The sequence below is a fragment of the Cygnus olor genome, chromosome 11, assembly GCF_009769625.2.
Source record: "Cygnus olor isolate bCygOlo1 chromosome 11, bCygOlo1.pri.v2, whole genome shotgun sequence".
Classification (NCBI taxonomy): domain Eukaryota; kingdom Metazoa; phylum Chordata; class Aves; order Anseriformes; family Anatidae; genus Cygnus; species Cygnus olor.
Window position 1 is genome coordinate 7,387,833 of NC_049179.1, and position 25,810 is coordinate 7,413,642.

General features: G+C 36.3%; 1 protein-coding gene across 3 annotated transcripts in view; it reads left to right on the plus strand.

The window, feature by feature from the left end:
- RAB8B (RAB8B, member RAS oncogene family) overlaps positions 1-25,771 on the plus strand; it is a 28,735-nt gene extending 2,964 nt beyond the window's left edge. Inside the window, exons 2-10 of one of the 3 annotated variants that reach the window (XM_040569456.1) lie at positions 11,739-11,799; positions 13,007-13,067; positions 14,386-14,463; positions 15,532-15,621; positions 16,421-16,486; positions 18,568-18,618; positions 19,044-19,068; positions 21,521-21,593; positions 25,573-25,771. In XM_040569456.1, coding sequence (XP_040425390.1) covers positions 11,739-11,799; positions 13,007-13,067; positions 14,386-14,463; positions 15,532-15,621; positions 16,421-16,486; positions 18,568-18,618; positions 19,044-19,068; positions 21,521-21,570 — 482 coding nt within the window. In that variant the 3' untranslated portion in view covers positions 21,571-21,593; positions 25,573-25,771. Of the gene's footprint in view, positions 1-11,738; positions 11,800-13,006; positions 13,068-14,385; positions 14,464-15,531; positions 15,622-16,420; positions 16,487-18,567; positions 18,619-19,043 lie in introns of all 3 variants that reach the window. The other 2 variants (XR_005823171.1, XM_040569455.1) reach the window with 2 other exon arrangements.
- The last annotated feature ends 39 nt before the right edge of the window (positions 25,772-25,810 follow it).

A 25,810-nucleotide genomic window follows, 5' to 3' on the forward strand; every position in this document is an offset into this window, starting at 1 on the left:
ATGAACAGTAAGGCTTTCTATACTCCTATCCTGTAGCTAACAGTTGCATGAGGAATAGGATAAAAGAGCAATATACATGTACCTATAATTTACCGGTTACTTTGTTTTGAAGTTCCTTATGGCTCAAGAGTGTCTGTCTTTCTTTTGAGTACCTGGAATAATTTTATATACGGTATAAGGAAAACTTCTATAAGGGTTGACAAGTCATGATACTGCTGTGCTCCCTAGTGGGGATCAGCTTTTCACTGTTAACATGGGATCACAGAATTGTAGGGGTTGGAAGGGACCTCAAGAGATCATCGGGTCCAACCCCCCCCCCCCGCCAAAGCAGGTTCCCTAGAGCAGCTTGCCCAGGTAGGTGTCCAGAGGGGTCTTGAATATCTCCAGAGAAAGAGACTCCACATCCTCCTTGGGCAGCCTGTTCCAGTGCTCCGTCACCCTCACCGTGAAGAAGTTCTTATGTTGGTGCGGAACTTCCTGTGCTCCATTTTGTGGCCATTGCCCCTTGTCCTATCCCCACAAACCACTGAAAAGAGGTTGGCCAAATCCCTGGATAAAACTTCTTATACAGTGGAAATATGCTATGCAAGGTTATGTTATTTAGCTTGCTTCCTGAGTGGAAACTTCTGCTTTTGCACAGTTCTACATGGAAAGTAAAATGCAATTGTGTCAGCTAATTTTCATACTTAACAGCTCCTAAAGCAGAAAATCTATTTTGGAGTATCTCATGTGCATTTTGTTAGTATTTTCAGTGGGGTGTATGACAAAAAGAAACATTAATTTGGAAGTCTTTGTGCATCTTAACTTACCATTTGAGCAGTGCTATCTGGATTGGGTTTTTCACTCTAATAAGGTTTATTCTTTGCATTCCTTTCAACTTCTTGTTTGAGCAGTTTTCTATAAGAGTGAAGTTGTACCTTCAGTTGATAGTTGTTCTGACTAGTACAAAGCCTTGCTGACTCTGAAACAAAACTTGTATTTATTTTTTAACCCAAGATAATATGAGTGTTTGGCAGGAAGTTGCCCACATGAGATAGTACTATATCTGAGAGTTGAAATAACTTGTTGATTTCACAGAAGTAACTTTTCCATAGCCTTCATCTTGCAAAATAGGACACTACTCCAGCAATCAAGCACGTGTATGCTGACCTTATAACACTTTGATGAAAATCCTTTGACAAGCAAAATTATCAACTTCCCTTTTGCAATGAAATTTCCATGTCTGTAATGTGTAATGGAAATTGTTCTCATGTACTGTAGTCAAATTATGTCTCTGAGTATTTCTACTCTTCCCTGCAGTTACTTGTGTGATAGACAAAAAATAACTGAAGAGAGAGAGGTTGTGGTGGTGTTTTGTTGTGTGTGTTTTTTTTTTTTTTGTGGTGGTGCCCTCCACCCCTATTAGGCTTCCGTATTCCCATCCTTATTCCATCTCTTTTTGGGCTTCTCCAGGTGGTAGGAGCTCTGGAAGAAAACAAACATCAAACATCAGTGATAGACAAGCAAAGAGAAGGATAAGTCAGGAAGGAGTTGTCAGTGGTACTTTATTAATAGTAATTATAATAAGGGAATTGAAGTGAGTGAGACTAGTGTGTCTCAGGTGGTGCTGTGATTTAGCTCTACAGAATGGAAGTGCGTGCCTAGGACTTGAGACCTGGGTATCCTTGGAACACCGGGTGAGGTGGTCAAGAGCTTACAGTGGAATATGGGCAGACGGCGTTGTGGAGGTAAATATGAAATTGGAAGTATAATTCAGTTTTCAAGATAGGTGATGGGTGATCAGCAAGATGTTAGCCTGATGTTAATCAGCATTACAGTCGGAGATACCTCAGGTTAAAAAAACCTTAAAGTTTGTGTCTTTTTTGACTGTAAATCTGATAGTAACACCCAATTGGTAACAAAGCATCTTAGACTTTGATTTTCATCTGCCAGTGAGATTGCCTTGCCTGGCCTTTTGTATTCTGCAACAGGCCAATATGAGTGGAATCATTTTGCTTTTATTAAAAATACTGTTGCAGCATTCTTGCTGCATGTTACTGTGAAACAGTGTGACAGATGTCTAACTGTTTTCTGCCTGTACTTACTGGGCAGATGGAGCTCTGTCTTGGTTATGTGTTATCTGGTTATTTGAGTGACAGGAGGGCAGTTTAGAGCTGCTTTTGTGACTTGGTTTGAATGCAAAGTTAAGAATACAGACTAATGTGGAAGGACTATAGGAACAAATGTATTGTTTGATACAGGCTTTGAGAGAGGTATTGAAGGCACCTAGCTTTTGTTTGGGAAATGTTTTTTCAAGGATTTCCTAGTCTTGCAACAGGGCATCCTTTATTAGAAATAAGTCTTGAACTGACTTCTTTCAGAATTTAACTGAAATCGTAACAGGTGATGAAGAATACGTGCAGTTTTTGTAATGATGCTTTATTTCATGTTTTATGATTGAATTGCAAACAAACGTGATTTCCAATGATACTCTGTTTTTTCATCTTTAATAAGATGTTGTGTTATCTTGAATGTCCGGTTCATCAAGGTGACTGTAGATCTATAAAATGGATCTGATCCTTTTCTAATGTGAATGAGCTGTGAATAATACTAACTTCAATAGAGTTGCTCTAAATAAAGATTTTGTACGAGCAGGGTTGATACAGAGGTTTTTAGTTGCCTGACTTGCAACTCAAAACTTGAGATGGCAACTTCCTCTTCCAGCTGGGGTTGCAGTGGGAGGTAATTTAGTACCTCTTTAACATTTTTTGACCAGCAATTGCATCTAATATCAATTTAATCTTGTGGTTTATAGTGAGCTTTCCTCTGAAATGTAAGCTGTGACACTTTGCTTTTAAACTATGTACAATCTAATAAAACTGAAGTACTGCATGCTTAGAAGACTTCTCCTCTGCTCAGGAGAACAAACAGTCAAGCAAGCTTAAGATGATCTGTATTACTTGTCCTGCTGTTGTACAAACCCTACTCCTTTGCACCACAGGGAAAAAACAAACAAACAACAAAACTGATGCAGAATGTTAGTTGCATTCTCGTGTATGTATGGCAGTATCTAAGAATGTGTGAAGCAGAGCGGTCACTAGTAGCAGTCAGGCACCAAATCTGCACCTTAGGAAGAACAAGTTTAGCCTAAGAAATTAGGCAAAGCTAAGCTGGCTACCAGCCAGGGAACACACATACTACCACCACCCCCTACGCACACATGGTAAAAAATCTTCCTTTCTTTCATCTGCCAGAGAGAAATAGCTTTCATTTAATGAAAGTGAATTTCTTGTCTGTATGGTGGGACTTCTTATGGGATCAAAGATCAAGTAAGTTGTCTGTGTCAACCCAAGCATGGAAGGAAGGGGTAAGTCAGAGTAACTGCTGGCTGGGAGAACTTCTCTGGCTTAGCAGAAGTGACTATAGAGGAGTACTTAGAATATCTAATGTGGGAAAAGGAGGTGAAGTGGCCATTAAAGGAAACTCGCATAATGTACAGAAAGCAAACTGTAATGGGCTAGAAAGACAAGTATGGCCTTCATTAATAAGTTAGGTGGTTTTGCCTGTTAATTTAGGTAGTAAGAGCCTTTCAAAAAAGGCCTATTTAACTGCCTACATGAATAAGGAAATAAAGCAGCCCTTCTTTCCCCCATGTCTTTTGCTTCTCTAACAACAACAAAAAAATCCTCATGCAGTTACCCCGCAGAAAAACAGGGGTTTAAGAAAACATCTTATTTAAAAAAAAAAAAAAAGGTTCCCAGGTCTGTTAAGAGGGCCATCTTTATAAAAATAACTTCGGTAACTTTAAACCTTCTGCTTTGTCTTTTGGCCTGATTTGTGTTGCTTCATTAGGAAGCTTCTTTTTCCTACCTCCTTTTCCTACATTAGGAAGCTTCATTATTAGCTGTTTATGTTGCTGGTGATACCCATATGTTATGTATTGGTATGGTCACAGATGTTGTCTTTGTTCAAAATAGTCAGATCATGGTAGTAGATATTTGGATTAAGCGGGAGTCCTAAAACTTCAAGAGTTTTTTTCCAAAAAGAAGCAGCTTCTCCATTTCTCCCTGGACAGTCATATAGATTCACCTAGACCAAAAATTACTGGAAAAAAACAAACCTCGACTTCTCAGCCTGTTCTTATCACAACTGAAACAGTGTATGAATAGTGAATAATGAACTTTAAATCATGGTGACGAGGATACTATTAGATTGCCTTAATTTTTTTTTTTCAATAAGGAGTCTATTGAATCTCTGGGATGCTTAAGATGCCAACTTTTGGATGAAAAGAGCTTTTTGTTATTATTATTTAGTTAGAGTTGTCTTGGTTCAAGAAGGCATTTTGTATGATTTTTTCATACATCATTTACAAACTTATTTACAAACTTACCTGACTTACTGGCAGGAGATTTGGGATCATCTTTTTCCTGTTTTGAGGGGATTTTTCTTTCCAATTTGAAATAAATCTCCCGTTGCTGCATTACAGGTTAAGTCACTGTGGGGCAGAGTCCTTGGCAGATCACTGCAGCCATTTCTGTTCTGTAGCTAGCCATAGCTGGAGAGTGGACTTCAGAGCAATTCCTGTGCAAGCATGGAGCTGCTGCTCATCAGGTGATATCCTGGTGCAGGATCCACTGGAGCTGCTTGGAAGCTACTTGATGGCCACCTTTTGGTCTGTATTAACAAGGGATTTAATTCTGTGATTGATTCAGTGGTATCTGTGATCTGGTGCTCAGAAGAGGAGAGCTGTGACTGCGTGAAACCTGTTCTCTTAATGTATGCCACCAGTTGCAATTATAGATGGTGGTAAGCTGAATTACAGAATTCACCCAGATAAAAAGAAACCTGACCACAATAGGAAAGGATTTGGTCATCGCTCTTCAGTGGCAGCACCTACCCTAGTTTCAACTAGCTGTAGAACTTTAGCCTCAGCTCGAGTCTCTTGGTAGATTTTAAATATTTGCTGTTCTCCAGTTGCATATTGGCTTGAAAGGAATATGTTTTCAAAGCAGCTCAGTCAGTGGAGTCCTCTTAGAGTCAGTCTATAAATAATTCTTAAAATAAACAAACTTTGCTGTCTGTATCATAGGACAATTTTAATCTGTCAGAACAATTTTAGATGAAACTGAGTTATCACCAAGTGTAGTTTATTTTACATTGAATAAGTAGTAGATATAGACTAGATTTTATATGCTTCATAGACCCAGCCCTTTTAAAGCTGTTGTGGAAGTTTGTTCATTTTTCTTGTATACAGCAGTAATAAATTTATTTCTGCTATGTTATTTTATGGTCTTTAAAGTTGGACCAAGTATTCTTGGTGTTTAAAATCATGCAATTCAAAGGCTGCTCAAAGCAGTCTATATATTCTCTTTTCAGAATTTTGAATTCAGAATTTGACTTTGCAGGATCTTCTAGCATTCGCCCTGAAGCATTTGAATGCACTGTCGTGGTGGCTGAGCTCATAGGAGCACTGTTACAAACAAGTGGCTGAAGAGCATTGGATTCAATTCTTGGTATGATAAGCAGTTTATGCTATCGGTTGCTGAGCAGTCAAAAAAAAAATGTTCCGAAGTGTAGGTTGGCCTAATTTTGATAATTAAGTTATATTCTGAATGTCCTTTTGCTTTTTTTTAATAACAAGTAATTTATCTTAAATGAAGCTGTGTGGTAGCTGTACTGCAGCTGAGGAGGTGCATGCTGAAGGAAGCTGCAGTTTGCTTCATATTATGGGAATCAGTCAGATTTCGGTAATAAGTTTCAGGTGCCTATAAGCAACAAACCACTGTATGCTATGCATGCGTGGCACCTCCATTCTTCATTGCCTTACCTCCTTGAGCCATTTGTATATATTTATTTTACCAGTGTAGTGGTTAAAGTTTACTTTAAGAACCTTACTGTAGTAATATATTTAAAGATGTTAGACGCTTCTGTAATCATTGGGTAGGAAACCGGTATTAGATTCTTTGTAGAGGTGAAGAATGAGATTAAGAAATGCCAACTAACCCAAAGGAACCTATTCTGCCTTCTCTGAATTTGGTAGTATTTTCTGGATTCTTATGGGCTGTCTAGAAGGAATGAAATACAGATTGTCCTCTTAAATTGTGGAAGGATGAGCAAAACTGGTTGCATTTGTGTGTAATTCTAAAATAATCTTACAACTTCTCAAAAACATTAACAATCAGCAATGCACCAGGGTGAAGGTCAGTCTGCTGTATTTTTCAGTGGTTGTGATAAAAGACTACTGCGTCTTTAATTTACATAGCGATACAGACATTGCTGAGATCATCTGAAAATGCCTTGCAGATGTTACTAGGGACTAAAGCCAAATGTTCAAGTTCAAAATGATTAGACTTTGTTCTTTTACATTAGGCTCTATGACACGCTGGTATGTTGCAAGCGTTCCCCACCCTGCCTTTTATACTCTGATCTTATTTCTCACTTGGTCATTTCTTAGGTTTACTGAAATCCTTCAAGAAATATCTAATACAAAAGCAACTTTCTGAGGCTTTATTCATCTGCCTTTATAGACTTAGAGAGTATACTGACGTATTACAATAAAGCATTCAAACATTCCCTTGAAAACACCACTTAAAAAAAAAAAAATTGTGCATTTAATCCCAAACCTGTAATACCTACTGCTGGGAACAGAAAATAGCAATCCCTGCTAGTACGTCCTACAGCTAACTGGTTTGGATGTTCATCTATGTAACATAATCACTTGCTGTTCACATGAAGCAAAGCCTGCGGGGATAAGTAAGTAATTCTCTCCCAGAATGCAACAAACTGAAGGTGAAGCATATTGATTTTCAGTCATGTGCCTGGTCTCACTTCCTTTTTCTGAAGGTAGGTTGATCATTTGGAAGTTGTTTTTAATTTAGCCTTATTCTGAGTGACTGAAAGAAAATACTTTTTTTTCCTTTTGTATATCTTGAAGACTTATGTGTTGTGTCTTACAGTTAAGTTGCAAAGCTTTCATCCTGTCCTTGCCCGTTGGAGGGGAGGGGGATCAAAAGCCCCCAACCCTACAAATAAGTACAGTCTGATTGGAAGGACTAATACTGTGTAGTTGGAGAAAGTTCAACTTGAAAGTTGATGCATAAATTCCAGTCACTCTGATGCTCAGAAAGGATAAGGAGGCTTTGTACCTTGACTCCTTTTGCTGTCTTACAATGAACTCATTTTGATTGTGACCTATGTCCAATGGTGATAAGTGTCACAGCCATAAGAGAAATCTTTAATTTCCTTTTAGATTTTTATGTTTTTTACTACTTCTGCTCTTACTTCAGAAGAGTAAGACAAGATTTAGTTAAGTAGGAAGGTAACTTATTTAAGAGAGTGGGGTTTTTATTATGTGCTCGTCATGCAAGATAGATCTCTCGGTCTTTAGTGGGGTAAATAAGAGTTGTTAGTGTGGTACGCTCTTTGACAGACAGTCTAAAATGAGACTCTTTCTGGCAAACAAGCCGTGTATTAATTTTTTCACTGCTGCTTTGCCAATTCTTGGCAAAAGAAGACCTTCACCTCTTTAAATTACCTTTTTTAAAATTCCCTTTGCTTGGATATTTAAAAAAAAAACCTTTTAAAAATGCTATACTTTGAGTGCTAAAACTTGTGTTTTTTTTATAAGTTGCATCTTGCTTTGTCAGAGGTGGAGAAATACTGTACTGTGGTAGATATACAGTCTACTGTATGCTATCACAGATTGACATTTATTTGCATCCTGAATGGTTTAATTTCCTGGCTAATTTGTTACTACAACTGCACCCAAAATAAGTTAGTTGTCATAAATACTCAGACTCTATGGACCGAGTGAGATAGGAAACCTATTAATTTAACTTGAGTTCAAATCAATAAGAATTGTCAACCGATGCAGCTTTCTGATGTGTGAGGTCCAGCACTGCAAACTGATGTTGAGCTACATGACAAATTAAGTTAAAATATTGGATAACTATGTAATACAGATAAAAGGAAGGATTCTAATATGTGCCTGCTAGTGGCTACTAAGTCTTTCTATTCACAGTAATTTGTGTGTGTTTGTTGATTCTTTTTTTTCCCTGTCTTTTAATGGCTTGTATAATTCAAGAATATGACCCTTCCACTGCCTTCTGTGTAAGCAGACTGAAGACCAAAGAAGCCTTTACCTGCAGAAAGTATTTGTTGGTACTGTTTTAATAGTTAACTTGCTCCAGCCAGAATACTTTGTTTTGGTTTCATTATGTTGGAGCATTTTCTGCAACAGACTTTCTTTTTTTTAACAGAAGAAACAAAACAAAATCTGTAAGCCCAAACAGTGGTGCAACGCAGGGAAAAGTTGTAGTGTGGACCCAGCTCAAAGTGCTCCTGCAGCACTGAAAAACCTGAAATGTTAGCTCTGACTGAAGGGTTGAAGTCAGTTGAGGGGAGAGCAAGAGTAACAGTTATGCCTTGAGAGTAAGCTGCTGCTCCAGAAACTAAAGTAGCATAATAACCTGTTTCAGCGCCTCTGCTCAGACCGTTCTCGAAGTCTTGCAAGAATTGCATCATACAGGTTTGCAGTAGAAAACCACTGGTACCATTATGAGCTTTGCGTAGTGATTCAAGGTAAATACGGCAACAAGCAACTCTCCTGTTTTTGTGTGCAAGTCTTTGTATGGCACTAATGACACTCTTTGTAGTGCGCAAGTTTCTTGTTGTGTGAACGTATTCTTGACAGTTTTGTTGGAAGCTGTGGAAGAAAATAAGTTCATCTTCAGTAAAGTGAGAAGATGCATCCCTGGTCTGTAGTTAGCAAGGATCTGAAAATGATTTGGAAGAACAGTAAACCCTACTCTAAACCCACGCTAAAATGGAAATGCAAGCAATTATAGTCCAAACTAAAACATGATTCAGCTCTCAACTCAGACATCCATGCCAACTGGAAGCTTGTGATTCCTGCAATAGATGTTCTTCTGTGCATGTCTAATATCTATGGACTTGCTAGGTGGAAATACTGGTATCAGGCTGTTCTGTGTGGCAGCTCTACTTTGGCCATTAAAGGGAATTTTCCTGTTTGCCTTTGCATCCAAAGAATGAGTCTAGGTCTGTATTTTGTAGAAACTTATGAAACATAATTTCAGATGAACATCCAAATGCTTCTGGGCTTTTTCATGCTTTTGGATAGAAGACCATTGGGTATTGCATTTTAAAACTGGGAGTTCTGTGATCTTTTGCAATCAAATGAATTATTATTTATTAGACCCAAGTATCATTTCAAGCTTTTGTATCCCACTGTGTGATTATGTGCAAAGTAAGAATCGTTTGATAAAGGAAATTCTCCTCTGTCAATAATTACTTTTGAAATGCAATTCAAATGTTTTATGTGGCATAACTTAAATCTAACTCTGTAACCAAAACGTTGTTCATACTCGGCCATGCAAGTGTCCTTAGCAGGAAGTGGTAGCACATGTCACTAGGCTTGCTCTATGAATGTGTGCAGCTCACCACTTCCTGTTACTGAAGGGAAAGAACAAAAGAAACTTCGGTTTCTAGTTCATTTTAGCCTCTTAAAAGTTGCAGTTGCATTTGTTAAACTTCTTTGTATTGTGACAGATATTTATGGCTTTCCGCTTTGTTTTTCTTTTAGCTTTGAAATTCATCTTTATTCAGGAAGAATTTTGGTGACGTTCCTACTAGAAGTCTTAAGTTCTGAGAAGCTATTTTTTGGGCATATCCTGAATTTTAGAAGTGATCAAAGGAGTGGTTGTATAAATCTTGTTGGTGCTGTAAGGGAAATGACTAACCACAAGAAACCACTCAGTGCAAGGCATGGACTGGTGCACACAGATACCTAACTGCAGTGTAAGCTCACTTTCTCAGAAAACCATCCCTGTAGGAGTCTCTTACTCTTTACGCTGATGTGTCTGAGTTTCAATAGTTTACAGTACGTGCAGAATTATCTTCAAAGCATGATAGTCTCTGAACCTAGTTTTCCCGACTGTTGTTACACTCAGTACTAAGACTTCAGGCCCAGACATAAATGAGCCCTTTTAAACTGATTTAACTTGCTGTCCATGATACGATACTCTTTACAGAAAAACAAAACAACAACAACAAAAAACAACACTTGTGCTTTTATCACCATTAAGGCCAAAAAGAAAGTCAAGGTCATTCATTTTCAGACATAAATACAATTAAGTGTGATTTCAGCAGGTGTTGCACCTAGTTAGAAAAATCTTTACAGCAAGACACAAAATTCTATTAAACATAGAATGGAAGCTCTTTCCAAACTTCTGTTACATACTGTAAGGTTTCTTTTTTTGTGAATAGGCATCATTCTTATGTTATTTTTTGGAAGAATGCAGGTTAATGAAAAGATCTTTCTGCCTGTACAACCACTAGTGAATCTTTGGAAATTATGATTGTAGCAATAGCCTTAGCATTTTAAATAAATGCAATTAATTTCATATGGTTTTAAAAGTGCTGATGTTCTTTTTCTGCTGATAATGTGTATTCTAACTAATGGGCCAAACTGTGTATCCGTAGCACATCAATATTAAGCAGCTGAAACTTAGTGTTTTCAGGATATTAAAATATTAATATCACACGCAATAAGAACGAAAGTCAAGTAGTTAATGAATGTCTTTATTTCATGTTCAAATGCTATTATAGTAAATTAAAATAAAAATCTTGTAGCTTATTTCCAGTGCTTCCTGTTTAAGCTGTGGATAAATTCTTGAAGCTAGAAAGAGCATTCTCCCAGTTAAGATACTCTTGATAATTGCCGCTTAAATTACACCTCAAAAAAGAGGAGAAAGGGGAAAAAAAAAAAAAGCATCTTCTACAGATTGTCTAAATATCAAGTAGTTGTTTAAGATCCAGTGAAAGAAAAATGGGCCATTAGCTTCAGATCAGATTAACTGGGGGAGGAGACTGCCCTAGGATTCAAGAATCAGTCAGACAGTGGAATTTGAACGATCTCAGTTTGAGTTGTATTACAGTAAAGGTTTAGATATGCGAAAGTTAAAATAGTGTAGTTAAAATGCTAGTCTGTTTGGAAATCTTGTCTTTGGTTCATAAATTCATTTGATGATCCCTCTAAGCCTTAAGAGATATTAAGCTTTTCTGAATTAATTCCTTCTCCCTGCTCCCCACCATTTAAAATCTGCCTTCCGAATCAATCATAGAACTGATGGGTACCATGTGGAAGAGTAAGGGGGCAAAGGAGAGAAATGCTTTCTTGATCATTTCTGAAGCTGTCTAGAAAATCTGAGTTACTCCTACACTGGTATCCTTGATATGCTTGCTTTGGTCATCTTCAGTAACTATCTGTATAGCTTTTATTTCCTGTGATCCTTCACACTTGACTGTGATGTCTGGCTGGCTTACATAAAGTGTTGCAAGAAAAGCAACTAAAGAGCCATAGTATGTTATTTTTTCTCAGAGCTAGCAGATGTCCGAGGGATTCTAATTTAATTGTAGGGACTAGTCAAAAGTTGAGAAAAATACAATTTCAAATTAATGACCTTGTTGGAGGAAAATGGAAAAGTTTTGAGATTCACATAATCCTGACCAATTTTATCAGTGATTCTGAGTTCGGTACATTTTCATTATGCAGAATAATTTATCCTTGATACTTTGGATATTGCCAAAGACGTATACCTCACATTTCCTACTGTGTGGAAGAAACGACCATTTCAGAAATAATTCTTTTTCCTACATTTGCACTTAACAAATTGTCCAGAGGAAATTGAATGCTTCCTTTTCGTTTATTGCAAAATTCAGAGTATCTTTTTCTCTGGCAGGAATTGACTTTAAAATCAGAACAATAGAATTAGATGGAAAGAAAATCAAGCTACAAATATGGTAAGTACTCCAAAGTAATTTAAGTTTTCAGTGAGTATTGAATGCTTTGTATTTACTAGTATTGAATACTTTGAACAAGAATACTTGGTAACTTTTGAGCATGGTTGTACCAGAAGTTTCATACCTTTTATTCGTTGCCTTTAAGTCTTGTGATTTCTTCTAGCTTGTTCTTTGAGTGGCTGTGTTTCATTAGCACAGGAAATAGCCTGTTCACATGCTAGTGTTATAGCAACTTCCCATTTTATCAAAAGCTGTCCTCTTAAATGCAGTTTTAGTTATTCCACATAGAAGAGAAGTATTAATTACATAATTGTAAACCAGAAAATGAGACCTAATAAAATATAATCTGAATTCTTTGATACTTTAATACCTAGTTGAACTCATAAAGGCACAGGTGAATGATAAAGCTCCCATTCCTTGCATGGTGGCTTAGCAGAGGCTGAGACTACTGATAGCAGTAGATGGGTACTTGGAGTAGCATTGCTACACATGCCAGACTCTTAAAATGCTACTGGTGAATGTAGGGCTCTTGCTGATACCTGAAGTTCTGGCAAAGATAACTGTGATAGTTGCATGCAAGCCAAAGTTCTTGTGACTGAGGAAGTGAAGTGCCAGAAGTGGTTGGTATGAATTTTGTATTGGTGATGTAAGTCAAAAAGGTGGCTTTTTTTTTTGTTTTTTTTTTTTCCCCCCAGCCCTTTGGCATCTAACATCCCCTAGGTCTGACTAGTATCCAAATATGTTGGTCCTGTTGTTCACTTGCAGACAGATACTGCTTTGAACTTATCTAGGATATTAAAAAAAAGGCACACTAAGTTATAGTGGCTGGTTTTAATAGATAACAGTATGTGAAAATGCATTAACCCAAAATATTTTACTGCTGCATGTTTTAAATTTTATTAAATGCAGGACTCGGATGCATCAGAACTGCCTTTGTTAATTCTAGGAAAGGCTGTGTAACACTTGAATGAAAATGTAAATGCTTTTATGCCATATTTATGGTGCTACTATAATCACTGATAGAAGTATGATAGCTTGGAAGTGAGGATGCTGAAGTGAGGCCTGAAGAAACTTGTGCAAATAGCTTCTAAATTGTATTTAATGAGTCAGTATCAATACATTGTTGTTCTGTTTTAAAAAGACTTTTCCAAGTACCCAAAAGTGTAAAGACCACCTCAATGAAATGTTTGTTTTCACTGAATTTTAGGGATACAGCAGGCCAGGAGAGATTCCGCACAATCACAACAGCTTACTACAGAGGAGCCATGGTGAGTGCTCTCGTTTGAAAAAGCTTATGTACAACTAGTGTAACTGGTTCACTGCTCTTTAGATTACATCATGTAAGTCTTCAGCTGGAGAATTGGATAATTGTTGCTTGGACCATGGGGAATAAAGTGTTATTTTTTTTTTAAACCTGCTGGTACTTTATCTAGTCATGTTTTTTTGTGGTGAAACTTGAAGCCTTTTTTAATGTGATTACAATTTCTGCAGAGTGTAGTAAGAAGCTAAGTAGTCATGGTTTAATACAGATAATTTTTAAATACAATCAACCCTTTATACATTTGAAGTGTTTGAAAAATAGGTAAAAAAATAAAAAAAAATAAAAATTTAATACCGAGAATGTATTTCACTGAGCTGCTTTTCCTTCTGCTCTTCATTACCTTCAGCTGGTAGAGAATGCGAAATCTGGATTAGAAATGCGATCACCTACAAAAGCTAATGTTACTTTTTCCTTCATTAATAATGACTTGAAGTCAAATACCTCACTCAGAGCCTGAACTCTTTGTGGTACATCTACATGTAATCACTCTTAATACCATGATTTGGGATGCTTCAGGTGGAGACACTTAATTTAAACTTGCAGTTGACTAGCTCTGCTGCTACTATGTATTCTCATCACCTTTTATGAACAGATCCATTCATAGGCTGGCTGTGTGTCCAGATAAACCCACTAGTAAGGAATGTAGTTGGGAAAAACAGTAGTGGCTGCAGCTCTGGTAGAGCATTCATGGCTAAGGACTACTTTGTCTTTTGAGGAATGATTGGACAGACAATAAGAAATGAAGGTGCACCTGGCAATCTGTCCTTAGCTATTGTGTGGTCCCATATGGTATGTTGCTTGTTGAAAGCCCATGCTAGTTCACATACATTACTGTTCTCTGAAAGAGCTATAGCTTCAGCGAGAGCACTTGGTAGATTCTTTCAGAAAAGGTAACACTGGCCCCAGCAGGTTGAATCTCACAGGTTTTGTTATCCTTTGACTGCTTGGGGCTGCTGCTTCTAAACTCTATGTGAGCATTGAAGTCCTGCTTGCTGTTGTAGTAGAGTTTGTGAACTCTTCCTGATTATAGGCTAGTAATTTAAAGCTTTCTATTAGTGTGTTTAATCTATCTAGCAGTGCGAAGAGATGTTAAATAGTAACATTTTGGGTGAATCTTCAGCAAATGCATAAAGCTTTAAGAAATGGTTATTGCTTGTAGGTGTGTAAGTTCTGTGTCAAATTTTTTTCAAGTATAATCAAACTAACAGCATACATCAAAGTCAACTAACATTGCTACCTCATCTAACAAGATTTTCTTTATTTAGGGAATTATGCTGGTGTATGACATAACAAATGAAAAGTCTTTTGACAACATAAAAAACTGGATAAGAAACATTGAGGAGGTAGGTACTTTGGAAAGTACTTCTTACTCATTCCATCTTATGAATTCCCTGGGAAAAATAATAATCAAATAATTTACTTTCACAATAGCAGCCAACATACATGGCCAAGTTAGACTATACAGTGAAAGGAATTGCATAAAATTTTTCAAAACTGCTCTTCCTAGGGCTTTTATTGTTCTTTCTTGCTTTTGGGTTTGTCTAAGGAATGGGAAGGAGCTAGATTTTAAGGTGTCAGCCTTGCACTAAGGTGATGACAGATATGTGTATTTTCAGTTGCTATTGTGTTGTGTGTTTGTCGAATTAAAGATTTTTGTCCTCTTCATTTGGTCTTGGGTAAGCTTCCTTCCTGCTAGCCCTATTGTAAATTATTTAACAGGACATGCTGTCGAGTAGGGGAGGGGTCATGAGGTCATTATGAAGTTAGAGGAGAAGCCCTAATTTTAGTGAAGCTGTAGTTAGGTAACAGAATCTTACTGTTTTCTCATTTCTTTTTTGTTGTTGTTTTTTCCTGTGTATGTCCCCCCATCCCAATCTAAATTCCATAGGCTTTTTTTTAGTATTATTCTTTAGCTAAGCAAGAGTATTGGCTAAGCGACCAATTTGACCCAATAGAGACTGGGCTAGAAAGGTGTTCTTGTTGAAGTTCTCTTTGTGATTACTACTTAGTTATTTATTCATAATCTATTTTAAAAATGCAAATATGTTGTGTAATGATACTTTAACCAAATACCCCAGATGTAATGGTACACACTTTATTTCAAAGTGGTGCATAGACACTTCCAGAATATTCAAAGGCCTGTGTATGTGTGCAAACTTGTGCAGAGTTTGTGGCACTGTAGTTGATTTGTGATGATAGGCAAATTGAATGTGGGAATCTTTATCCAATGTATTTTAATAGTTGAATATTAAATGGCCTCTTTCAAAAGTCAGTCCCTTTCTCAGTAATGCCTTTACATTAGATAATTTTTGGAAAAGAAAATACTCATTTGTGGATGAGATCGACATACAAAAATTTCTTGTAAATCATTATTTATTTTTTTCTAAAAGATTACCTTTTCCCCTCTTCAGCATGCCTCTTCAGATGTGGAAAGAATGATCCTGGGTAACAAATGTGATATGAATGAAAAAAGACAAGTCTCAAAAGAAAAAGGAGAGAAGGTAAGCTTTATGTTGACTTAATTTACTTGGAAGTGAACTGTTCTTAGGATTCCTGCTACTGGGTATTTGCTCTCTTTAGGTATATGGGAGAGAATGAGCCTCACACCTCCATTTAAGATTTTTTTTATATATTGTAAGATGCAGACTTTTTTTTTTTTAAATAGCACTTAACTGTTTAACAGTTAATAATGTTACCAGTTTAATAATGTTAACATTATTCTTCTCTTGCGGGGAAGAACCTGTAACGAATGCCAACCTTTGCCATAGCATAAAATATTGTAAGTCTCAATATGAAGCTTTGTATGTAGTTTGATCAGATTGTACCCAATTCACCATGGTCATACCCTTCTCATAGGTACTGTTATTAAAGCTAATGTAATTAGTTGCTCTGCAGAGCAAATGAATAAGATTACTATACAATAAACATCATCACGTATGCAGCTGAAATAGTATAGTTGCTAGTAACACTGCTTAAGGCGTGGTTGCATGTAGTCACCTGGTCAACATATCCATATCAATGAAGATTCTGTCTCAATGAGCTTTTGGGTTCTAAATAAGCCTTTGTGACAAATTATATTTTTGTAGGTTTTGAATTTACATTAGGATATGGAATGTTTTAATATTTTCTCTAATTGTCCAGTAACTTTAATCTTTTTGTAAGAGAAAAGCAGAAATGAACTGTGTTTGTTTTTTAAAGCTTGCTGCAGTCTACATTACCTGTTCTATTATGAGCTTATGTAAAACATTCCTTTTGCAAAGGAGCTTCAGAATCACTGAAAAATGTTAACCTCTCTTCCAGTTAGCAATTGATTATGGAATCAAATTTTTGGAGACAAGTGCAAAATCCAGCATAAATGTGGAAGAGGTAAGAGATGGCTGTTTATATGCTTAAGTATGTTTCATGAACTGTTAGTGTAGAGGCATGTTATGGTCTGTAACTACTGGGCTTACTGACCTGAAATCACAACTGTGCACCAATCTTGTTCTATTTAGAAAGGTATTTTAAAACCTAGCATTTCTTGTTTTCTGGTAATACCCAGAATTGTTTTTAAATGGCTGATAACACTGCTATTATTGTAACAAACAGTTCTTTTAGATTTCAATTGCAAGTGCCTTTGGACAGGGAATAGGTGTAATTTTAGAACAAAGCTTTGTGCAGGAAATCAGATTCAAGTTTCTTTACTTCCAGAATAATGTGCTACTGCGTCAAGGAGCCTTCGGGTTACTACTAAATATGCTGTGCAGATGAGACTGAAGATTTGTATGTAAACCTGGAACATCAGCATAGACTGTCATAAGTTGATGTTGGAGGAGGAAGAAAGCTAGTAATACTCGGTCTTTAGACACAATCTGTTTTCCTGCAAATAGATTCTGTGCTAAAAACACCATCTTCCTATTTATGAGAGTATAAGGAAATAGAATTGGAAGGAAAAGTAGCTCAACTCAAACCTATTTTACCATGAACAATTATCCTCATCTCTGGGAGGGTTGAGGGAGGATGTTAACTATGAAAAAAGTGGACAGATAAATGGTATGGTATGAAAAGGAAGAAGATACATTAAGATGTATTCATTCAGATTAGGCAGACGTTTTTGAAAGTCATTCCCAATGGTCTAAAAGCCTTTCAGTTTGTATTGGTGGAATACGTTTTAAAAGTCCTCCAACCATGTACTTAATTCAGATTGTCCAGCTGACATTAACAAAAGAGATTGTTACTGTATACTAACATGATCAGTACTGTGCCAGCAAAACCTTTTTTCTAATTGCAGGAAGGTTGCAATAGAATATTTTTTAGAATGGACTTAGTGGCATTGTTCTGCATCAGAAATAGTGCTTGACCTGATGGTCACAGTGTCATTATGATTCTTATAGCAGACAGTAGAAGTGTGAACATTAGCAAATAATACCAACGGTGGATAGCAAGTCTCCTAATAAAAGTACATATCTTCTTCATTAGTTCTTCCAGATGGCTGACTTGCTGTTTCATGGCATGCCCTGCAATTTCATTTTGACTCCCGTAGGAGTTGAGTTAAATTAATTTGTGGCTACTCCAAATGACTTGGCTACCTGAGTATTTTTGGAAATTGTTACATGAATTGTGAAGAAAACATAAATGCAGCTGGTATAGGCATTTAGCAAGTAACAATTTATTTTTATTTCCACCAAATGTTTATCTTGTGGGGAATGATGAAATTGTGATACTGTTGTGATCAAATAAGTTACTTTTTTGTTACTCATTTGCATTAAATGAGCGTGTGTCTTTGGGTGTATTCAGAACTTACAATGAGAGGGTAAACATTTACATTTTCTCCATTATGGAACTGTCTTTGGGGTGTTGATATCTCCACGTAAAAAAATCCTAAAATCTGCCTTTTTACTGATTCTGGGAGAATTGCAGCATTTTCCTGCTACAGAAGTTTCCCTGCTCCTTTGTATGTTGAAGTCTGAGATGCTGAGGTTTGCCAGAGTGATTTCTTTTTTTTTTTTTAATGTTCCCTCCTTAAGGAATGTTAGAAGCATAAAGAAAAGGCTATAGGTAACCCATGAGTAAAGCTTTTGGAGGACAGAAAGAAAGCTGACTTCGATATGAATTCCCAGGCATGCCAGCCTCAAAACTCTATGTAGATTTCTAGTTGTGATGTACAGTACAGTTTAGCCAAAAAAAAATAATGTATGCAGCCTTCTATTCAGCAGATAGTTTTTTGCCCATTAAGTAGGCAATGGGAGAAGTCTGTTCACTTGCTTCAAAGTTGAGAAGGATGGAAATTATTTTTTTCTCTTTTAAAGCATGCTTATTGCAGTCAGTGTTAAACACAGTACCTTGCAACTCCAAGTGCTAAGTGGCCTACCGAATACTCTATTGTTTGTATGCCAGACTACTCCAAATATATCTTGTCTTTTAATGTGTCTTGTGACTGATTCCTATTTTTTTATTTCTGTCACCAGGCTTTTTTCACGCTTGCACGGGACATTATGACAAAGCTCAACAGAAAAATGGTTTGTATTTCCAACTATCATACAAATTAGATATCCTGAAATTACAGTTAAAATAACTGGCTTGTTTGAAGTCCTACCAACAAGTTCCTGGGGATTGTGCATTTGTGTGAAATTGTTTTTTTATTGAGCAGCCTGAAACTCGTGTTCTTTGTCAGTGTAACAGTATGATCCTTACTTTATTAAATGTCAAACTGTAGTCACTCCCTGAGCTAATAATTGAGATTTGGATTGCTAGATAAATGTTTCTTGTAAAAATAGGCAGTTTTATCAAGTTATTAACAGAGTCTGGATAATTGAGCTCAGGCTGTAACAAACCACTGCTCCGGGTTATTGTTTGTGTGTGTGTTGGGGGGAAGTGTGGAGGGAAACTAGGAAAGCTGAAGTTATTTTTTCCTGCATTTTATGATACTTCTTTTCTTTTTCAGAATGACAACAGTTCATCAGGGGCAGGTGGGCCAGTAAAAATAACAGAAAATCGATCTAAGAAGAGCAGCTTCTTTCGATGCACGCTACTTTGATGAACTTCTAATGATAGACTGCAGCACACTTAGAACCTTTTCTGCTTCTTTGAAAGCACAGGGTCACAAAGCCTCAGAAATAATACCACCAAGCTGCTGCTGAGAGCTCCATTGAACGTAGACTGCGATACACAAAATACCAAGTGGATTTTGCTCACTAAGCCTATTGACCTGTCAGGCTCCTCTTTCTCAGATATGGAAGCTATGAAGTGGAGACACAAATGCAAGAGTTAACTTGTTTTCCTTTTTTACTTTCTGTTTTACTGCCTGTTGCAAAAGCTGCTATGTTTCTTTTAACTTTGCACATCCATATTAGCCTCTTACTGCCTGTTACAGCACAATCTTACATTTGTATTTGCACAGTTTGACTTGTAAGTAAGATTCTTAACAGATTTGTGCAGGTTTTTCCTTTATTTTTTTAAACAAATTTATTATTTTAAAGCAGAACAGCCATGGGACAGAAAGTCTCATTTCCATTATTTTCTTTGCCGTATATTTACGGCCATGACTGCAGTACGGATGTTGACACTCTTAATGATGAGAATTACTCTAACAATTGGCATTTAATAATTTGTATGGGTTTTGTCTCTTAGATGCACAAATCTGTTCATGCAGAAGCCATGGCTTGTATTCTGAATGTAGTATGTTGCTTTTCTTTCTTTACCAGACTTAGCAAAGTTGTGTTCTAAATTGCCACTGTCTGATTTCACATATGCACCTTTCAGTTATTTTAATAAACACAGTGTCTTTCCTCACTTAACTTCCTTTGATAGCTCAAACTGTCTGCACCTCTTTTGTTTTTGATGAGGAAGTACACTCTGGAGTTGAAGTTATCATCACAAATTGGCCTCATCACTATTGCTTAAGTGGCTTGTGGAACCTGAATGCATGAGTTTTGAGTAATTGCTTTGTGGATTCATTTGCTCAGAAATGACTGCTCTAAAGGTGACTTTGATTTCTAGTGTAATACTAAGGATAGTCCGTTAATGTCTGTAAGCATTAGCCCTTGACAACAGAGGTATCCAAAAGCTAGCTTCCTGTGCAGTTACTAAAGTTTTTCAAGTTCTGGCACTGTGGAAAATGTCACGCTAGGGCTATAATGTAATATTAGTTATGTAGTTAATTCTGAATGTATGAAGCCCTCTTTGGTCTGCTCAAGCAGTTAAACTTTTTTCATCAAGAACTGGTGCAGTGACCTGGACTGTTAGAAGCAGAGTTGAAACTTGGTTGCCTTTTCTACTCAACTGAGCATTGTATAACCTAGTCTTTGTTCTACTACTTTTTTATTGTCTTCTGAAAAATTTCCTCAATGAGTGATCAAAACAGGTGCTTTAGTTCTGTTCATGTGCCAAACTTGGACCATTGTAAGCTTTAACTACAAGTTTGCGTCCAGTATGTTTGTTATTAGGGGATAGGTGGATTCTGTCATTGTCCAAGTCATGTCTCTGATGTGTTTGCTTTTGCTTCACTATGTTGTCTCAAGTTGCAAACAGTGAATTGGTTGTTACTGCAGATAACTGCTTCATTTGTGGTGTCAGATGCTGAATTTGTCATCTTGGGTCCGTTAGAAATACTTTGAAAGTGAACAGGCCAATAGCGTTAGATGTGAAGACTTTTGATTTGAAAAGATTTAATATTAGTAGCTGGTTCCATAAAGTTTTGGGTGGTTAACAACCTGTCCCCACGTGTAGTTTCATGGAAACAGTTACTGTAAGTAGATGGTGAATCTCAACCTTCTGTTGCTGCACTTAAAATAAATAAATAAATAAAAAATAAAGAAAAAAATCATCATGGCAACAAGGTTTAGTGGAAAAACAAAGCAACCCTAACTGCTCTGTTGTCTACCCTTGATGTTTTTCTTGGACAGGCTAAAGCAGTTATGCTTTCTGTATGGTTTAAAAAAAAAGTGCTTCTATACAGAAAGTGTTGTGACACCAATTATGAATGTTGTTTATTTTCAGTAATTTACCTCTGACTTAGTTGGTGTCGTAATACTTTGATTTTTATCTCAGGGGTTGTCTGCAAACCAAAACTGACATGTTCTGTGTTTGGCACCGTTTACAGAATGCTTTGTGTTGTTTTTCCTGTCTTCGCTGTGTGGTTAAATGTATGTTCAATATTAGTCTCCATGAACTTCCCTTTGAAAGAGCCTGTAAGTAGTAGAGTCTATGAAGTGCTTCTTGAAGCAGCAGCGAATTGGGGTATCTGTTCTGTATTGGGGTTGGGGGGGGAACTTGCTATTTTCTTACATTTAGCTGTGCTAAACTGTACATAAATGTGAGGTAAGACCATAGGAAACTCACTTTATGCATGATAAAATGATGCAGTAAATATTTCACTTTTTGCTTAATGTTCATGTAAAGTTCATCTTTTTCTATTTGTAGAAGAATTTAGTGCAATTTTGTTGTCCCCTGCTGAAACTGAAGAATTCTAATTTCATGTGGTCTTATGGATAAGGTAAAATGCAGATTTCTCTCTCTGTTTTGCCCCCACCCCTGTTCTCCAGCAGTATTAAATGGCTGAGTGGCTGCACTTTATCAGTGTGCTAACTTTTGGTCAGTATAGACCTATTTCTGTGTACAGTCTGCCTTGTCAGACAGAAAACTGTGCTGTATCTTAGCGTGCAAATCAGCTGTATGTTTTACTGGGAATTTTTTTTAGCTATATTTTGCTTTAGACAAGCGGGTGATGATAAATGGTATGTTTTGCCTAGGCATCAGATGCTGGGTACTACAGGCTTTTCTAATATCAGTATGATTGTTTTGTGCAGTCTCTGTTGCTACTTTGCTCAAGTCTATATAACCTAAATTTTGAAGGACTCAACTATACCTCAGTCAACTAGTTAGTATTTTCATGTTCATTAGAGTGAAAGTCATAGAATTATTCATTAAGCAGGAAATATATTTCTGTTTTGATCCAGAAATTGCCATTAACTTTTTAGGAAAGGCAGGTGTTTTTGATGGATTTTGATAAACAAAACTGCTGTTTATGCTGTTGAGTTTTTTTAAATATTTCTTTGCCCCATGCCTGTGCACTATATCTTGACCAATATTTTTCAAAGTGGTTTAAAAAGAAAAGAAAACCCAGTGTCAGTGTTTTGCAATTTTAGCTTTCAGTCTGCTCAGCAAATCATGCACAAGAAGTTTTTGTTGAGTGTATATAGAATATTTGAATTACTGTCTGGAAGTTCTATTATTATTAAAGCTTAAACCACTCATAAAACCTAACATAGCTGACTTTTTTATTTGGGGGACAGTCTCAAAAATGCTAATTGACTTTTCAGACTTGTAGGTGTGTTTTTTTTTTTTCAGAAAGTATTTTCCATTGTAAGTACATTTCCCATTCTAGTCTGCTGAAGTTGAATTAAGTCATTTTCACAAGTGAAAGGAGTCATAAATATATATATTGCATTAAAATATTGTGAATGGATAATGATTTGAAAGTACATGAATGATATATAAAATGCATAAATGTTATTTGTGGAAATACATCTGTTATTTGGTTATATATTAATGTAACTGAAATTTTGCAACATTAAACTTAAGGAGTGATTGGTTTGTAGGTGATAAACAGATTTTTTTTCTCCATTCACTGAACTGCTTATGCCATTCTCATTCTTATAAATAAAATTTGTATTTCTCTCTTCCACAAAAGCAGGATTTCCATTGATTTTTCTTGTTTCTGGCGAAATAAATGTTTTAGTGCATTCCTATGGCCTTACAAACATTTTTGCAAATAAAACTTCAATTACAGTTATTTTAATGCAATGTAGCTACTAAATTCAGCCTAGAAAGTATAGCCCTTGAGAAAATGCTTAATTTTGAAATAGAATTGTTCTCCTGTGTGTGTTTAAGCACATTTTTATCTTTGGTCAAAGGTGTAATGTGAAAAGCTCCTGCAGATAAAGTGATCTTGTCATGTGATTAACCTGTAAGCCTAATCATTAATTGTGTTTTGATGTGTATAGACAAAAAAAAAAATCCTTCCCTCTCCAAAAAAAACCACTTCAAATTCCAATGGTTTTATTATTCCATGTGAACTTTTTTTTTACAGTAATGTGTCTCAAATAAAAGTTAAATAATTAAAAGTATTTGGAGTATTTTGTATGAAATATTCCACATAGTTTTTAGATGGTTGTCATTTCCACTCTATTTTCAATATATCTGTTGTGGAAAGGTGTCCAGCTGAGTTGCAAATGTAAAGCTGTGCTAAACTTCAGTGTCAAACCATAGGTATCTTTTGTATGGCTTTCCTTATACCTAAACTTCTGTTCTTCAGCTGTATCTGAAATGTCCCTTATTACTGTAGTGATGGCTTTTCATAGAAATTAAATCTAAGTACATTATTTCAATGACCTTATGTATGCTTCATAAGGAACCATTTTTTCCAGTGTGTCATGTAAAGGTACTTCCCAAGTACCTCCTGAGCAGCACCAACAAAGATACCTTGAGAAACAGTCTCCAGTTTGACTAAGAATTATGTAGTCACTTAAGCTGTTAAACCTTTTTTTTTCTTTGTAAAAGGTAAGATCTTACTTTTAAGTAACCTGAGGCGCAAATGTCATTAATACGTTAAATATTGTTTGTCCAGTTTCATTCAAAACCATATAGAGAGGGATTTAACAGAAATATGTTTGCTATTATATTCACAATAGTTCTTGACTTTTAAATTAGTGTGGTTTGGAAGGAAGTCACAATTGGTATGAAAATTTAGAGAAGCTAAGGAAAGAACGGTTTTGTCTACTCAATACCAAAGTAGATTAATGGTTGAGATGCCCAATTGGGCATTCCAAGGAATATATAGGAGTAGTACTTCACCATGGATGACAAGTAGCTTCTAAAATTTGTGCTTTTTACATGTTCCTGTAGTAAACTGCATTTAGCTGAAAGGATGTATCATGTCTTTTTACCTCCAGCAAGAGCAAGCTGTAGATGCCTATTCTTATTTTAGTGTTCGTTTTCTTTAATCAGACTGCTTCTGGTAGGCAAGTTTGCTTCTTTAGGACAAACTGTTCAAACACTGTCTTGCAGATCCTCTTCATCTGAACTGGTTCTAGATACTCAGCAGTCATAAAATTACTTCTGTGAGTCCTTCGGTTCTCACAGAAATCAGTGGCATGCATCTACATATCAATAACATTTTAAATAGATTTGCGTTCTCCATTTGTTAAATGGAAATAGCAAGCATACTTACACTGCACAAAACCGGTGATTTATTACAGTTCCTGTATCTCTTTTGATTGTAGACTAGAAGTTACCATAATAGTTCTAGTGCACTTACAGACTAGGGGCAAGTTGTTGGTATACGAGTAGAACCTATCCAGTTTTTATAATTTAGTAAATTGTTTTTTTCTAACTTAGTTGGCTAGTGGCTCTTTAGATTTCTTGAGCTATATCAAGGTCATCAACACAATGTAAGATTAGAGTTCTTTCTAAAGAAATTATTTATAATCATTGAGATGCATACATAAACCTTTTATGTTGCATAATGTTCTTGCCATCTAGCAGTTTAAAGAAAGGTCATGGAAGTATGTACAGAATTTTTAATGTTCTAGGATATTTCATTGTTTCTTCATTTTTATTCTTATTTTTTACTCTATCTTCAGAGCTCATGAGCATTAAACTTCTGGTGTGAACAAGAGATTTTAAAATATCCTCTGAGCAAATGCTTGGTGCATATTATTCCTTCAGTCTGAAAAAATAGTTTTAAATTTTAAGCAGGATATAAACATCTCCCTCATCTGAGGAATTAACACATTTAATGAATTGTGGAAGGCATGTGCAAAAAACACTACTATTGGATATGTTGCATTGACTTCAATTTTGTAAAAATTATATAGAAATTCAGTAATTGTTCGGCATTTCACTCTTACTTAGTCTTAAACATCTTGCTTGAGATGACTTTCTGCAGTTACAACTTGTGGCACTGCTCCAAAGGAATGTCCATAATACACAGCAATAACTGGAATGCCAAGGCTGTGTGTTCGGCAGTGGTCTCTGAGACTGAGGTAGTAAAAGATGTTAGTGATAGATAAACTTGTTTCAAAATTGGTTTTGATTTTTTTGGGGAAAGTACCACTGTGGCCACCAACTTTTCTGACTTGATTAGACACCTTTTGTGAAACAGCATAGAAAAGATTACACTGCTGTAAATGTACTTACCTTGTGACAGAAAATGTCAAACTCTAGAACTGCCATGCTGGCACCTTTCTCAACTGCTACGTTCATGATTGGAGACATTTTTCAGCACTATTTCATGTACCACTGGCAATGTGCTCATCTTGAAGCTCATCTCTAAAGAAAACAGTATTTAGCCAATTATGTATGGTTTACTTGTAGTTATGTTAATACATTTTTTTTAAAGGAAAAGTTGAATGTTTATTTCAAAGACTGTTTTCAAATCTCTAGGGTTACTTCTCCTTTTCTTTCCCCTCCAGGCACCAGAGCAACTAACTAGTTCTGATATGTATTCTAGATGAAGGACGGCACTTTCTCCAGAAGCCTAAGCACCTTTTATCCATGAGTTTAAAGTCTCATGCTACTGCATACTACTTCTAAGCTTCTTCACCTGCAATGCACTGACTTTGTAAAACCCACATTTATGCTTTGAACCAATAAAATACAAGGAAGAGTCAAGCGTGTGTCTTAAATAGTTTGTAAGTCGTTTTGCATGGG